Source organism: Amblyomma maculatum, chromosome 7 (assembly GCF_055883805.1).
Source record: "Amblyomma maculatum isolate TAMU_Amacu chromosome 7, ASM5588380v1, whole genome shotgun sequence".
Classification (NCBI taxonomy): Eukaryota; Metazoa; Arthropoda; class Arachnida; order Ixodida; family Ixodidae; genus Amblyomma; species Amblyomma maculatum.
The window spans coordinates 115,946,540-115,964,272 of record NC_139350.1 but is presented as its reverse complement, the minus strand read 5'-3'; the positions used below and the strand labels follow the sequence as shown (position 1 = coordinate 115,964,272).

Below are 17,733 nucleotides of genomic sequence, written 5' to 3'. Positions count from 1 at the left end.
GGCATCCAGCTCGACGCCCAAGTACTTGGTCGGTGTGTCTGTCCACGTAACATTGGCAAAGCGATCTGGTTTCGACGGCCACTGTCCATGCCAGAGCCCAAGGCACTTGGCCCAGTTCACCCCGCTACCGGTAACTTGAGAGAACTCACGGATACATTTGACAGCCTCGGTGATACTCTCCTGGTCAACCGTAAAAATAACAATGTCGTCTGCATACGCGAGCAGCTTCACTTCGGCTGCTTGTAACCTAAACGCACTAATGTTGGCATTATTCATAAGTTTCATGCACAATGTTTCAATATAAATGCAAAACAAAAGAGGGCTGAGGGGACAGCCCTGTCGCACCGAACGCTGCAGTCGAATGGGGGCTCCCTGACTCTTATTAATAATCTCTCGTCGTGCAGTTACGGTACGCCAGGGCCACACCCTTACATATAACTGAACCCACATTCACATGTTCTAAAAGGGAAAACAAAATTTCGTGATCGACGCAGTCGAATGCTTTTTCGAGGTCGATCTGAAGCATGGCGACCCGACCATCCCAGTCATCACAACACTCAAGGACACTTCGCGCCTTTTGAATGTTGGTCACTATTGACCTCCCTTTTATCCCACACGTTTGGTGTGGTCCTACTATATCCTTAATAACCGTTTGCAACCTTCGGGCCAAAACCTTCATAAAAATTTTATATTCAACGTTTGTAAGTGCTATGGGTCTGTAAGATGTTACCAGGCGTAATTTGTCTATTTCATCAGTTTTAGGAATGAGTACGGTGTGGGATGACCCATATGACGGAGGCAGGGCATTTACTGTGTAGGCATCGTTATAAATTGCGTTCAAAATAGGTGTGATTTCGGACTTAAATTCTTTGTAAAAACCCGCGCTGAACCCATCCGGTCCCGGCGATTTACCGGCATTTAAACTGTCAATAGCGTGCTCCACTTGTTTCAGTTATCTTTAGTTCTAATCTCTCTTTCACTTCATCGTCCAGACGCGGTATCGTCGCCAGAAACTTATTCTTAAAAGTGATAGCGTCTACCGTGTGGGATGCGAAGAGGGTTTGGTAATGGGCGTTGAACGCTGCTTTGATGTGGTCGTTGTCCGCCGCCAAGATACCGCCCCAATCTATTTGGTCGATGTGGTTCCGTTGAGCGTTTGCTTTTTCGAACCCCAGCGCTCGTTTTGATGGCGCCTCCCCTGCAGCTGTGTCTTCTGCCCTTGCCCTCACTAACGTACCTCGATAACGATCTTCGTCTATCAATTCTAGTTTTTGCTTTGTTTTCCGTATATCTTCAATCCATTTCCCCGGCGCTCGAGCTTCCTGTTTAAGCAACGTACGGAGCAGTGTCCTTAACTCCGTCTCTTTCTGTTTTTCCTCAAACCGTATACAGGTTGCCCTCTCTATTGCTTTAATTTTTATAGTTTCTTTACACAGCTCCCACTCTTGCCAAAGGTGCATATTTTTACTTGGGTTTATTTTTTCAATTTCTTCTTTTACTATGCGGGTAAAATGTTCATCCTGCAAGAGTTTATTATTGAATTTCCACATTTCCCACGAAAAAGAATTCCCTCTCTTTACCCATCCAAAAGAACATTTAACTAAACAATGGTCTGAAAACGATACCGGCTCTACTTCATAACTATTGCATTCAGGTAAGATGTCGAGGGATGCATAAATGCGGTCCAGCCTTGCATGGCTCGAACCCTGGAAGTGCGTGAGCTTTACGGTGCGGGCTCCCTCGAGACACTCTGCCACATCCTCGAGGTTACACTCCTCAACAATTCGCGATAGCACTTCAGTGCTTGCGTCTCGGTATGGCCGCCGGCTTGTCTTGTCTCGTGCACTAAGGACGCAATTAAAATCACCTAGGACGATCAGTTGTCTATCGGTGCAGAGGCGCTGCTGGATGCCTTGGAAAAACTGCGCCCTGTCATCTGCTACATTAGGCGCGTAGAGACAGACAATCCGCCAATCCGTGCTATTCAGCGAAAAATCTTGAAGTTCACACCGGCCCGACTCACAAGAAAAATGACCAAGCACTTCAAGCCCCGGCAACTTCTTCACAAAAAGAACACAGCCAGCCGATGTGCCTACAGCGTGGCTAACCACAGCAAAAAACCTAGGCGTGAAACGTTGCACCATGCTCTCGGTCTCTTCCTCACCGTCAACTTTCGTCTCCTGCACAGCTAATACATCAATATCATACTCCGTTAAAAGTCGGTACACCTGGCCTTGTTTTCTCTTTCCTGCCAGACCTCTAACATTTAGCGTGGCGACCTTCAACGGTGATGCAGGAGCCATTTTTTAAATAAGAAGAAGAGACCGAAAGCACGGTGCTTACCTCTCGCGCCTAGCACAAGGCTAGACGCCTCCGTCGCTGCTGGCGCCGTCCTCCTCGAGCTTCTGGCCGTGCTCGAGAGGCGTCGTGTCGCCGGCCCACCTCTCGCTCGCAAGGTTTGAGCGAAGCTTCAACGTGGGCCTCCTTGTTTGAGGCGCCTTTGCTGGTGGTTCCTCGGAAGTGGGCGTTGCCTCCTTGTCGTCGCCGGTGCTGGTGTCGGCATGTGGGCGTTTCCCGGGGGTAGCGGCCGTGGTCGTCCGACCACCGCAGTTGTGCCGGTGAACCTCGCTCACTTCCTTTGCTTCTGCGTCCTTGGGAGCCGGCAGGCTCTCCGCGTCCGCTGAGGTCTCCTCGCTTGGCTGTGGCAAATTCACCGTAGCTGGCGCGAGCTCTGGCTTATCGGCAAGGGGGGCGTCGCCACTCGGAGTCACCGAGGTGCCCTGCGACACGGGAACCTTGTCCAGCACGTCGGCACCCTTTGCTGCTTCCTCAGCCTCGGCGACGTCCATCAGCTCCCTGTTGTCGTCCTTCGCACCGAGCCCGGTCGCTGACGCGTAGGTGAGAAAGCAGTCCTCGTCCGCGTGTCCATAGCGCCTGCACTTGGAGCACCTGGGCACCTTGCAGTCACGGCGAACGTGGCCTGCGCCGTGACACCGCAGGCACTGCATCGGCCGCCCGGGAACCACCACGAGAGCCAACTCGCCGGCGACGCGAAGCTGGTGGGGCAGGTCGCCCACCTTCATACCTGGCTTCAACTTGAGCAGCACTGTTCTCGTGGTGGATGCCTTTTCCTTCATTCCAACGACGCGCCAACGCTCCCGCGTCACCTCGGTCACTTTTCCGAACGCCGCGAAAGCAGTCCGGATGTCCTCGTCTTGGACACCGTGTAGCATCCAGTGCAGGCGTAGCTTCACCTGCTGGTCTTCAGGGTCGAATATGAGGCAGCGGCGTCCCTTGACTTCCAGCTCCTTTAAGGCGGCCAGCTTCTTCGCGGCTTCCGTGCTGTTCATGGTTACCGCCCACACATGGTTGATTTGGTACGCCCCCAACGCCACGACGTCGGGGAGCGCACCGACGTTAGCGAGGGCATCCCTGAAGTCCTCGACCCTGTAGGGCCTCATACGCACGTCGCCGTGCAAAAACATCGTGTTTAACACAACACGTCCGGTGGGCAGGGTAGGCAAAACGATCTCGTAGTCCTTATCTTCTTCGGCGCTAAACCTGTTTCCGCGGCCAGCAACGGCCGCTATCGCCGCTCCGACGGAGCTCATGATTCTGCGACCGTTCGCTATCGCGGCAGGAAGTAGAATCCTCAGCCACGAGCTCGATGCTTCAAAGCGGCACGTTTCTGTTCTACGGCACGTTTCTAAGGCAACACCGCATTCACTAGAAGCGCTTTTGTACCGCTTTGAGTTCGATGCTTCAAAGCGGTACAAAAGCGCTCCTAGTGAATGCGGTGTTGCCTTAGAAACGTGCCGTAGAACATTATACTGCGGTATATATCGGTAATTATGAGCATGCATGTTACAGAAGTCGCAGTTACACAAGCAGCGAAGTACGTTTCCGCTACATTTCTTCTGCGCTCTGCGCACATGCAGAGCCATCTTGCGGCAAACACAGAAGAACCCCTCCTCGCAATGTGCGGCGCTGCCCCGACACGTGGCGCGCCACTCGCCCCTGACGTTTCGCCGTGCACCCTCACGGGTTGTAGAATCAAGCGTCTTTCCTTTCTTTAGATCACTATCTTCGCTCATCCGCTTCTCCCCTTTGGGCTCAAGAGCATACCGAGCGAATGAGTGGGCGGTACGAACGAGGTGCAATAACGCTATCGCGTTCCACTCTGGAATGCGAAGCTTAAGCATCCTCCAAATTTTTTTAAGGTATGATCCTTTTTATGTCAATGGCCTCAGGCCAAGCACTCAAAAATCCTTAAACATGTGAGGGGGGGTTACCACAAGGACAGCCTCTCACCTATTCCCTGCATTGATGGTCAGCTGAGCTCCCAAGCGTATTTTGTAATCATTGCCACCAGCTCCTTTTTCACCTGCTAGAAGGACCTTACAAGGATAAAAAAAACTGTCGGGCTAGTGGTGTTGATTCATGATCGACAGCGCTTAATTAGCCACATGGACAGAGTAAACACATAAAAGACGAACACAGGATTTGAACTTACACCTTATTCTGGAACCACCGATACTCTGTTTATATACCCATGAAGGCACCGACTAGTGGTGATTTTTGACACTTGTTGCAATAAAACTAATGTGACAAATAAAAACAAAAAGGAGTACCGTAAGGGCAAACCCGAACAAGGGAGAACAAAATAGGCAAATTATTTTTTAAGCCTCCAACACGTGGAACAGCGGACTAATAATAGCAAAAAAATAACGCAATGGTCATAGAAAATGGGTAGCAGAGGTGAAGATAACAATTAACACACCAAAACGCATGAGATTAAGTACACTAAAACTGAAAGGAAAGGTGCATGACAAGACAGATGAATCGAACAATTGTCCGCTAAATGCAGAAGATGAGTACTAATACATAAAACAAATCAAATAAAGGAAATGCTCATGAGCAACAAGGGTGAAGTCCACAATTAACATAGCGAAATGATGAAGATAAGGTGCATAAAACCAAACAACAAAGATAAAATGTCAAGAAATGAATTCAACAAATGTAAGAAAGCTAAAACCAGGCTAGAATAAACAAGTCCAGAAAGGAAGGTAATCTCTTTTCCAGGAGTAAAATAGAGGGAGTGCGCTTGCACAATCACCCTTGAGCCTCAAAACCTTGGCGGCTTGAACTATTATACCGATGCGTTTTTAACACTGTTCTTTTTTTTTTCGAAGATTGGGTGGCATGGATTCTTTGAGTCACAGTTCCTGCAGTGAAATGGCAGATTCCGGGGGGATATACCTGATAAGTCATTTTAATGCTTCATTAGCCTTTCTTTGATGCATCAGCCTCTTTGGCCGATGTGTACCTTACGGCAAGTCAAAGGGTTGGAGTGAACACCTTCCCTCATGCTGCTAAGGGTTTTCTGTGCTTCTAGGTGCGGCCTCTTTTTTTGCTTTTCTTATCTCTTTTTCATAACAGATCCACGAAAGCTACAATAGTCACTCGGGAGCAGAAAAGAGCGTCCACTCCTGCTTTCTTTCCGCTCTTAAGGCTATGGGAAATATGGTGCATGTAAGGAATCACTGCAACCTTTTTGCGTTGCCTGTGCGCTAGCCAGTGGTTCAGTTTTTTTGCACTTTGTGTTTTCAGCACTTTTTCTACGACAGTGGAGAGGACTTGTAACGGGTACCCTGATTGCGTGAGGCTGAATATTTTTTTGGAGAAGCTTTTTTGCAATTTGTGCTCGCATGATGTTCAAGGCGTTGACAAGGGCAGACTGAATGATACTTCTTTTGCCAGCTTTGAACGAGCAGAGTCATATGATAGGAAGGGCTTGTTGCCCGTTGGTTCAAATGCCCAGCACACATTACAGGGTGGAAAGAAGATGCTTAGTTCCAGGAACCACATGGAATCATTGTCCAGTATTTCTTGCATTAATTCAAGGGCATACGAATACCCTTAAACACGCTCAAAACTTGAGGCACTTCTTGAAAAAAGGCTTCTTTGTCAGAGTTCAAAAGAACTAAGAAATCATCCACCAAGCGGACAATTCTTTTTTTTACTCGTGAATGTTCAAAGGGGTCCCTGAGACTTCTGTCATGCATAACTAAGAACAGATTACTGAGCAAGGGAGCAATACATGATATGATGCAGATTCCGTGCTTTTGGATAAGGTGCGAACCATTCCATTCCGCAAATATCGATTTTAGATAAACAGAAAGCAATTCTAAGAAACCATCTACAGAGACACCACACTCATTCTCGGAGGGTATGGTTCCATGTTTGTAGATAGCTTCGCGAATGCATTTCATAAGGTCCATCTTAAGATATAGAATAAAATATTTAAGTCTTTTAAATTTATAGAAAAGGCATGGTGGGCTTTGTTTCTATTCCCGTTCAAAAACCCAATGACTAAATTAGTATTCTTAATCAGAAAGAAATCATTGATAGAAAACAATTCCAGGTTTCCTTGCAAATACACAGTGACGTCTTTCTGCCAGGTATACCTCTCGTGCCCTCTGCGCATTATTGTTTCGGAGGATACCTGGCAGAAAGGCGTCGCTATGTATTTGCAAGGCAACCTGAAATTGCTTTCTATAGATGATTCCCTTCTGGTGAAGAATGCGGATGAAGTCATTACGTTTTTGAACCGGAATAGAAAGAAAGCCTACTATGTCTTTTATACAGATGTAAAAGATTGATTTTATTCTATACCTCAAGATGACCTCATCAAACGTGTTCGTGCCGCTATCGACAAACCTGGAGCCGTATTCTTCCAGAATGAGTGTGTTGTCTCTAGAAGGTTTCTTGGAAATGCTTTCTGTGTACCTAAAATCAACATTTGCAGAATGGAATGGTTCACACTTTACCCAAAAGCACAGGATCTGCATTGGATCATGCATTGTCCCACTGCTCAGGGATCTGTTCTGAGCTATGCATGACAGAAGTCTCAGGAACCGCTTCGAACACTCACGAGTTTAAAACATTTTCCGCTTTGTGGATGATTTCTTAGTTCTTTTCGACTGTGACAAGGAAGCCTTTTTTATGAAGTGCCTGAAGTTTCGAGTGTCTTTTCGAGTATCCTGGCTCCCCTTGAATTAATGCAAGAAATGCAGGACAATGATTCCATGTGCTTCCTGGAACTAAGCATATTTACACCCAGTCACGTGTGCTGCGCATTTGAACTAAGGGGCAACAATCCCTTCCTATCATATGACTCCGCTCGTTCAAAGTTGGTCAAAATAAATACCATCCAGTCTGCCCTTGTCAATGCCTTGACCACGTCATGCGAGCAAAAATGCAAGAAAGCTTCTTGAAAAAGGTATGCAGGCTCACGAATTCAGGGTACCCGTTACAAGCCCTCTCCACTGTCGCAGAAAAAGTGCTGAAAAACACCGAGTGCAAAGTAACTGAACCATTAGCTGATGCACACAGGCAACGCAAAAAGGGTGCAGTGATTCCTTACATGCATCAAATTTCCCACAACGTTAAAAGAGTGGAAAAAAAAGCAGGAGTTGACGTTCTTTTGTGCCCCCAAGCAATTATTACAGCTTTGGTGGATCGTTAATAAAAAAGAAAAACGAAAAGCAAAAAAAAAGAGGCCGCATCAAGAGGCACAGAAAACCCTTAACAGCATGTGCCGAAGACGTTCACTCCAACCCTTTGATTTGCCGCAAGGTATACATCGGCCAAACAGGCCTATGTATCAATAAATGGCTAATGGTGCATAAAAATGACTTATCAGGTATATCCTGCAGGACTCTGCCAGCCCACGACTGGAACTGCGACTCAAAGAAGCCATGCCACCCAATCTACAGGAAAAAAATTCACAGTGTTAAAAACGCATTGGAATATGCTGATATGTGAAATAATTCAAGCCGCCAAGTTTTTGAGGCTCAAGGATGATTGTGTAAGCATCCCCTCTATTTCACTCTTGGATAGAGAGACTGCTTTTCTTTCCGGATTTGTTTAATATCGCCCGGTTTTAGGTTTCATATATTTGTTCAATTCATTTATTGATATCTTATCTTTCTCGTTCAGTTTTATGCACCTCATTTTCATCCTTTAGCTATGTAATTGTTGTTGACTTCAGCCTTGTTGTTCATGCGCGTTTCGTTCATTTGCTTTGGTTTAGCTATATAATACTGCTCGTGTTCTGCATTTAGGAATGTCAGTTGTTGGTTAAATGTTTTTCGTTTATGCTCCTTTTTGTCAGTTTCAGTGCACTTCATCTCACTCCTTTTGCTGTGCTAGTTGTTAGCTTTACCTCTGCTACCTATTTTCTGCTCCCCTTGCACATTTCTATTTTTTTTGCTCTTATTAGTCCACTGTTCCATGTGTTGGCGGCTTAAAAGACAACTTGCCTATTTCGTTCTCTCCTCGTTGGGGTTTGCGATTTCCTGACTTCTTTTTGTTTTTGTTTGTCATGTTACCTTTTGTTGTCACAAGTGTCAAAACTCACCTCTTGTCTGGGCCTTTGTGGATATATAAGCAGAGTATCGGTGGTTACAGAATAAAGTTGAAGTTTAGCGCCTGTGTTCGTCATTTATGTGTTCTTTACTCTGTCCGCGTGGTTACGCGCTGTCAATCATGGTTTACAAGAACTGGCATTTTCTGCTGCAGCCTTATCTATTCCCTATCCTCACGGCGCACACTGTGAAAGTGCACCTTGAAAAGCTTTGTAGCTTATTAATTACACTAGCTCGGCTTACTAAGGTCGCTGATATGAACACCGCTGAAAACATCTGAGGCATTAAAATCCAAGTTGCACTAAATTAACCTGCGCCTCATTAATACACTAGCTCGGCTTACTAAGGTCGCTGATATGAACACCGCGGAAAACATCTGAGGCATTAAAATCCAAGTTGCAGTAAATTGACCTGCGCACTGCAAATTTTGATGAATTATGAAAGTCAATCAAAAGTGCGTGGGAAGAGCTGAAGCCAATGCAACACTGTCATACCAGTGCTCTATGACTCCTTGCCATGTCACGCCTGTTATATACGAGCTCGGCGATGTCTTCCCCAGCTACTGAACTTCCTGTGTGCACTCAACATCGATACACACACTCATTTTCTTTGTGTGTGTGTGTGTGTGTGTGATTAAGCAAGCATGCAGTAGGTCACTGAAATGTTTGCCGATTTTTTTAATTGAGATGTAAGACATTTTGCATTATTTTGCACAGCAACAAAGAATATCTTTATGACCCCGACAATAAATTCGGGCCATTTTTAGCAGCTTCTCGTTGCTATGAGCATGACCTAAATAGCAATTTTACTTTTTTGAGGTTTCAAAGTGGCTTTATAACAGCACATCCATGCTGCAGCTATAAAGTATACATGCTGTTTATAAGTGACTTTTGTGCAGAAGAAAAAAGCACCCCAGGAAGTGAAAAATGAATTCATTTTCTTCATATAATTCATGATTACTTCCTTGATTGGCTGCTACACACGGCACTAATCTTCAGAACATAAAGTGTAAGCAAACACATTTGCATACTCAAGCTGCTTGCCACGAAACACAAAAAGAGCTAACTGACGTCTAGTAAACGTCTAAGCCAAGAAATGGGCACTTTTAAAAGAAGTCTCATTTGAGACGTTCTGTACACCCAAGGGTTACAAGCCTTCCTGTAGCTCCGGTATAGCTCTGCTAAGGCTACGCTAGTAGACGTCTTGAAAACTCACCTAGAAAGTTTTTATACCTGTTTTGGACACTGCTTCTAGCTGTAGCTCTGCTATAGCTGTGCTAGTAGACGTCTCTAAACTTTCTTGCCTAGAATATTCCTATTCTTGTTTTAGATGTGTAACGATTGGCAGTTTCTGCTAATTGTCCTCAATTTCGCATGTGAGATCACAGTGCTCTGCATTGAGAGCATTTTTTTTTCTTAATTTAATAAAAACATACAGTTAACTGAGGAGAAGGCGAACTGATGAAGGTTTGCACTTTGTACAACACAGTAAGACACAACTAGAAATGGCACAAAATCAGTTGGGCTGAAGAGAAGTAAAATTTAAAACTTTTTATCGAATTAAATTTTACTCCTTTGCAAGCCCCACGAATTTTGTGCCATCTCTAGCTGTGTCTTATTGTGCGGTAGAAAATGCAAGCCTTCAACAATTCACCCTCTCCCCAGTTAACTGTAGAATTTTAAATTTTGAAAAAGAAATGTTCTCAAAGCAGAGTACTGTATGATCTTACATGGATAATTGAGGACAATGAGCAAAAACTATAAATTGTTACACTCAATAGTGAATGCACATGCAGAATGTATAAATGACACATGCTTCTCCAGTCTGAATTTTTATTGCACGCCATCTACAAAAGTAAAAGCACAGAGCAAATAAACTGGTTGACAATATGGATTTGAGGAGCCTTTTTTTAAGGGTCATCTGCAAAAGTACATTCCAAAAGATCTGCACTGGCAAAAAGCAGTTAAGTTACAGGCACGCGTGCAAATGCACTTATGTAAACTCAGTGCAACCATCCACCCAGAAGGTCCTGCATAAAGATATATTTTTATAACTTGTGTACTGTGATAGTCATCGCCATCGACATGCACCTGTGCGTTGTGCGACGAAGACGAAGTACGCTGGGCTCGCCGTTGCAAGGTCCTGTCCTCACAGCTCTCCATCTGAGCTTCAATAAACGCCCTATTACAATTGGCGGAGGTGCCGGAAACGATCCCACCCAAACTGGAACTGCGAAGCCGTACACTACCCTCTACGACCGCCATGCAAGACACTTCGACGCTGCCGGCCGTTCCACCCACGATCATGTGTGCTGGCGTCGTGCGCCAGCGTGACCCTTGCCTGTTCAGCGGCACGGCCGATCAAGATGTCGACGACTGGCTGTCATCCTATGAAAGAGTAAGCACCTACAACAAGTGGGATGACTCATACAAGCTCAGTAACGTCATATTCTATCTGACGGACGTGGCGAACCTCTGGTTTCGCAACCATGAGGCTGACCTGTCATCTTGGTCGACATTTAAAAAGAATTTCGCGGAAGTGTTCGGCCGCCCGGCAGTGCGTAAGCTTCGTGCCGAACAACGTTTACACGATCGTGTTCAGCGCGCTGATGAGACCTTTACCAGCTACATAGAAGACGTCGTTGATCTCTGCAAACGAGTCGACCCGGCCATGCCGGAAGCAAACAAAATCCGCTACATCCTCGAGGGCATTTCTGAGGACGCCTTCCAGATGCTGGTAGCGAAAGATCCCACCAGCGTTAGTGAACTTGTGAAGCTTTGCCAGAGCTACGACGAGCTCCGCAAGCGGCGCGCTTCTAGGCGCCGCTCCAGTGTGTGCGACGAAGGCGTATCCGCATTAGCCCTGGGTGGTTCGCCAACTTCTGAAGGGAGCCCGCTGAATCAAAAAATCAAAGATTTTATTCGTGAAGAGGTCGCACGTCAAATCCCACTCCTTCCCCATTTTCAAGACTCGGGGCGCCTCGTTCCTGAACTGGCTCCATCTTTGGCCCCTGCTATACGCCGTGTCGTGCAAGAACACGTCGCTGATGCCTTGCCGTCCAACCCCGTGGTGCCGCCTGTGACGGCACCTCTCACGTATGCCCAAGTAACGGCTAGGCCACCACCTTCGCCCACGTCTGGCTCCTATGTGCAGGTCCCTGCCTACCGTTCACCGCCGCATGCTGAGCCTTCGTTTCAAGCCCCACCCTCAAGGTTCCGCCCACATCCTATGAAACCTTGGCGTACTACGGACAACCTTCCGATTTGCTATGCCTGCGGTCGGCCGGGCCATGTTGCGCGCCTTTGTCGCCAGCGCCTCCAACCTTCACAGCCTGACATTCGATTTTACCCCGCACCTCCACCAGCTCTCCATCTGAGCTTCAATAAACGCCCTATTACACTTGCATAGATATATAAAATCATGATGCACACTGAAGGCATTGGCTGATGAGCTAAATTCAATGACTTATTGTAAACTCCAGGATCTACTTTTTACAGAGGTCTTTAAGACAGACAAGGTTCCAACAACCTGCAAAAACACCAAAGAGCTCAAAGTAATCAAACGAGCCAAAGGCAGCGGCAGTTCAGCTACGTGCCTGGCTTTTGTGGGGTTTTTAAGAAAAAAAAAATATATACGAAGAAAACATCAAAATAAGGTGACGCCACTAGCATCTATTCAAAATGGCCGGACCTACCACGCAGGTAATTGAAATTAATCACCTAGTAGGCCATGCATGAAAAAAGAAATCCCTCAAAGCTCACACCACAAAATGAGGTCGAAGCAGTAACCTTAAGCTTCGGGCACTGACCTACCGTGAACTTCAAGAACTGTCTTTTCCAGTGCGTTTTAAGAGAAGAAAGCTTTATTCACCCTGTGCATACACATAAAACCTTCAAGTGAGCTGAGGCACTTGATTTGAAAACACTACGGTGCAAAGACGACATCAAAAAAATAGGACACCACATGCGCACAACTACCATTCATTTACTGGAAGAAAAGGGGCAAATTTTGTGGGGTTGTAACAGGGGAATAAATACGTTTTTCACGCTTAGTCGCGGCTGACAGTAAAAACCGCCGACCCCACCCAGTGATCGCGTGCGCTACCGAGCGCATGCCGACCACTGCCGACCGTGCTCTTGGGAACAAAGGAACAACACGTGCGGACAACAAACAGGAATTTATTGCTGCAGCGACAACAATACCAGCTAGCAATAAAACACGGTAATGAATACAGGTCGTCTGACTCACCAGCAAGGATACAGGCGAATGTTTGCCCACACTAGGTCAGGGGATAAACTCTGAGGCCGGACAAGACGGGCAAGCGGGATACGTAGGGCGGGATAGGTCCTGCTAGGCTTCACCTCGCCAGTGACTGCAGAGTGCCGCAAGGAGACGTCCGCTCGCATCCAGTTCCCAATGCCGAAGAGAGTTGGCTTTGTCCGCGTGCGCGGTGAAGTCAGGGGTGGCGCTTGTGTTGCCAGTGCAGCCGCGACGCTGGTGCCATCTGTCAATGGTTAATGTTAACACCAATGTTGTGTGTGCGCCGTACCAGCCAGGTGCTGGTACGGCGCAACATCAGGGATCGCGGGGAGTGGACCACGTGTCCACAGGGCCTTGCGAGGGCGGCTAAAAGCTGCAAGCGAGGATAGCAGCAGCCAGATGTGACTGCTGACTGGTCTCGCCACGGCTGCTCCGGGTGGATGCGCTGAACAGGATACAGGCAGCTCGTCGCAGCAGGCAGCAGCGAGACAAAGTGTAGACGCCAGTAAGCCGGGGTGATTCCGGTGAACCTGCATAACTGCCGTAACGCTCTCCGCATGCCTTTAATTTAAGTCACGAGAGGCGGCACCGATATCCGCACAAGCCTCGTAGATCCATGCAAACCTCGCTAGAAAAACCTGTCATGCGGCTTTAAAACGGAAAGTTCAAGTGAACAAAGCCATTTCTTGAGTTGAACGAGACTGCTCAGTTCGTGCGAGGATACTAAAAAAACTAAGCTGTCAGTAACGTGCTCCCGCTCTACATCTCTCTTCTGAAGTGATGCAAGCAGCTATACAAATCCTTAGGCCTAACATCCACTATGACAAAGACCGCCTTAAAAATAAAAAAGAAAACAACAACCCGGAAAAGGGTTACGCGCACGCAGCCGCGAGGAGACATCAGCACAATAGGTTGGTCTTACTCCGCTCACTGACAAATCGTATTTGTGATCGGCGCCTACCGTTTCGGATGGTGTCGAATGCACGGTGCCGAGCTGCAATACCAGCAAGCTGATTGAGGCACCCGTAGCTCCAGGCCACTCGGCTCCCAGAGCCCACGACTCGCGGAGTCGCAAAAGAGACAAATGAGAAAATATGTACAGAAAACTCGGGCCACCCTCGCGGCTTCCGTACTCGCTACAGGCTTGGCGACTACGCGAGCGCTAGGCCTCGCGCACTGTGGATGTAGTTTTCAAACTGAAGAAACTTCTCCAAAGGGCACAAAATAAAAATGCACTGAGCATGTCGAAAAATTCAAACATGCTGCAGCAAAATTCACCTCACACTCAAGAAAGCATGCCGCAGGGCCCAGCGATCAAAATTCACATTAGGCCTAGCACTTGTCATATCCGAACAAAGAACGTCCCTTGCCATGAAGAAACCGTCGTCCAGTGTTACAAGAGCGGCCCCACGTTGGGCGCCAGATGTGGGGTTGTAATAGGGGGATAAATACGTTTTCCGCACTTAGTCGCGGCTGACAATCAAAACTGCCGACTCCACCCAGTGATCGCGTGCGCTACCGAGCGCATGCAAACCACTGCGCGCCTGCTCTTGGGAACGAAGGAACATTACGGGCTGACAACAGATATGCATTTATTGCTGCAGCAAGAACGCCAGGTAGCAATAGAACACGCTAATGAATACAGGTCGTCTGACTCACCAGCAAAGCTATAGGTGCATGTTTGCCCACGCTAGGGCAGGGGATAAACTCCGAGGCCGGACAACATGGGCAAGCGGGAAAAGTTCCGCGATGCTTCACCTCGCCGGTGACTGCGGAGCGCCGCGAGGAGACGTCCGCTCGCGTTCAGTTCCCGATGCCGAAGAGAGCTGGCTTTGTCCGCATGTGCGCTGACAAGATCAGGGGTGGCGCTTGTGCTGCCAGTGCAGCCGCGACGCTAGTGCCATCTGCCAATAGTTAATGTTAAGCACCAATGTTTGCTCCATTCAGCGATAGCTAGAGTAACTACCGCGGGGGAAAGCCGAATATAAAAGGGACGATGGGAGATCGTTCCCCACAATTTATGCCCCTCAGCCGCGCATGTGTCCAACTCTTAATCGCTATCAACCCTGCGTTGGCTAGGAGGATTGCGTTCTTTTTACTGTCAGATAACCTGTCCTGAGTGGTGCTGGCGTGGTGGCTTTTATTGTTAGTTACTTTTGTTTTGTTTATTACTGTTTTTGATTTGATTTTAAGGTTTTGCCGCTAATGCTTAAAATACGTTTGCTACGATTGTTTTACTATGCAATTGCTATACTTTTTGGGTTGTTTTCTCTTGTAACCTTTGTTATAAGTGTTTACCCATGTCATTTGCTGCTTACAGTAATCGGCAGCATTGAGAGCGATTAACGGTTGGACGCATGAATGGTCGAGGGGTATATATTTATTCTTCTTTTTTTATAAAAAACGGTAGTTGTGTGCATATGGGGTCGTCTTTAAGCCAGTGTTCTCAAGTCATGAACCAACTCAACCCACATGCTGTCATTCTAGAGGCCACTGATGTATATTCAAAATGCACTGGCTTACCATAAATGCTATCGAAAGCACCCATCGTGGTGGCTCTGCATGAAAAATGTTCCACAGGTTGTGCAGAGAGATAAAAATTATTCATTGAATTAGGGACAAAAGCCAACGCATTGCCTTACCATAAATAATACAGGTTAACCCACTCACGGAGTTTAAAAACATATGTTTGGGATCGCAGCACAGCTAATGGAGAACAGGTGTGCAGATGAGCTCATGCAAAGAAAAATATACGAAGTGACAAGATGCAGAAAACAACATAAAGAAACAAAGTGAGGTATTATTAGTGTATTTCTCTGCTTAAGTACTAAGATATGGGAACTAATTTAACAGCTTAATAATAATTACTGTGTATTAGTGATTACAATGTTTATGGGACTTTTTACTACATAAATATATCTTACGTGCTTGGTAAAAGAATAGAGTACTACACACTTTCATGTTTGATCAAAAACTAGTCATATTGGAAATTCATATGGGCACTCAGAAACCGCTGCTGGCATAAGCATTATGAAAATACATCAAACCAGAAAAAGGTTGTGTGGAAAACTATCTCGATGCCTAAGCTGCACAGTGCGAAAAGCAAGAATGAAAAAAAAAAGGAATGCAAAAAAACAGCAACTCGAAACAGGACACACAAACCTATGATACAGACAAGCGATAAATTAAAGCAGTCTTTGAAGAGCAAGGAAGAAAGGGCGCACCTGCAAAGGTGTGCTTTTGAGACCAGCTGGGCAGTTCTTCAGCCAGGCCATTATTTCAACACGAATTTCCTACATCTGAAGCCATTGAAGTGCCAGAATTTTTTCGAATATACTCATATAATTCCACATCTTCAACACGATCATTTGCACCAAAATAGCTCCTCAAGATATATTACTTCAGTTCTACATTTGCTACCGCACATACTTTGGCACGCATCAGTGAAGTTAACAAGGCCAATACAATACAGCTAAGTGGCTTGTTGGGCGAGTTGGTTGGACATTATGTTAAAACAATGCTAGAAACACGGACAGATAGAAAGACAAGCACACAATGTGTGTTTGTCTTCCTATCATCCCGTGTTTCTAGCGCGGGTTTAACATCGGACGCATCTGCGGCTCAGGCTCGGCGTGCTGCTTTCACCATATAAGAGAATTGGAAAGTTACTTATTGTTGAGAAATTTAAGTTCCATATCACAGCGCAGCAGTGGTTACAAAATGCAGCGCGGGAAAGCTGCAAAATCAGCGTAAATGGCCAAACGCGGGAAACAAAGACAGCACACCAAACACACACCATCGAGAGCACGTTGAGCATCGGTTGAGCATGTCGAGAGACGAGAAAAGATGAGCTGAACGATCGGTGCTCGAGGGTAGCAAGCAGTGCTAGCGACTGCAACGCCAAAATGCTACTAAAGCAATAAGTGCCCACAAAACCAACAATCATAAGAAACAATTATAAATGTAATTTCATAGTTTTGGTCAATTTAAACCCTATGGTTTGTAAAAAGACCAGAAAAAAAGTCTGAATCTGTGAAGCAATGTTGACAAATTGTACATTGCATCGGCATCGAGCAGAGCGCCACCACGCAGCAGGCTTCAACATACGGAACGATGCTTGAGCGCGCAATCGGCTCTCCTAGTGACTGCTCTCCTGCCCAAGCAACAAACAACTTTGCCATGAATTTTCCGGCAGTGCGGTGGTTTTCTCGTGCTGCCAGGCAAGCCGGAATGAGGGGGCATGCAATTCTCCAGCCTCCCGTCGTCTTTCAGGACCCGTATGTTACCCCAGTGCGGCTGTAAGAGCGGCAATACGGTTGTTTTCTCGTGCTAGCCAGGCAAGCCTTAATGAAGAGGCATTCATAGCGTGAAAAAAAGTGCTGTCATTCGCGTGCCTCCCCTCGTCTTCCAGGACCGGTGTTCAACCCAGTGCAGCCTTACGAGGGGAAGGTTAGCTGGTTCCCGCTAGAACGAACCGCAGTTTCAAAGTTCGAGGTTAAAAGCGGTCTTTTACCTTCTGTACCATGCTTATCATACAATCAAGTTGAGATATTGGAGTAATGCAAAGCTGTGTAACAATTTATGTTCCATACCTATCGTTTAATTTGTGGCTGCAATAAACCATGCATTCGAATTAAAATGCTGTGATTCTTGAACGTTTTTTGAATAGGGCTTCAACATTCTGAATAGGTGAAATAACGAGTATTTTTTGTGGACTTTTAGAAGTTTGTGAACGCTTTCTACAGTAATATTTCGGAAATGTTTCTGAATAAACATCACTGAGAGGTCTCCGGAAAAACATCTAATTGACGTCTCCAAAAAAACATGGCTGAGACGTCGTTGAGAATATGTCTTAGTATAGACGCGCTAAAGAAGTTTTCCAGGAAACCTTGTTGACGTCTGTGAGAACATTTTGTTCTAGAAGAAGATGTTTGTAGCCTTCCAGAGCTGTTTAAAGAAGTCTATTAGACGACATTTGTTTCGTGGGTTGCCGATCTGAAGTGCCCTAATATGCATTGACGTCCTTAGAGGTAACAGCCTTGGA

At 46.4% G+C, this 17,733-nt stretch overlaps 1 protein-coding gene across 1 annotated transcript; it reads right to left on the bottom strand.

Annotated features, from left to right (window-relative positions):
• Nucleotides 1–1,989: 1,989 nt before the first annotated feature.
• LOC146184501 (uncharacterized) lies at nucleotides 1,990–3,639 on the bottom strand. Its single transcript, XM_084609397.1, has one exon. It carries the CDS (start codon nucleotides 3,609–3,611, stop codon nucleotides 2,364–2,366), a length of 1,248 nt encoding a protein of 415 aa, XP_084465523.1. The 5' UTR covers nucleotides 3,612–3,639; the 3' UTR covers nucleotides 1,990–2,363.
• Between the last annotated feature and the right edge of the window lie 14,094 nt (nucleotides 3,640–17,733).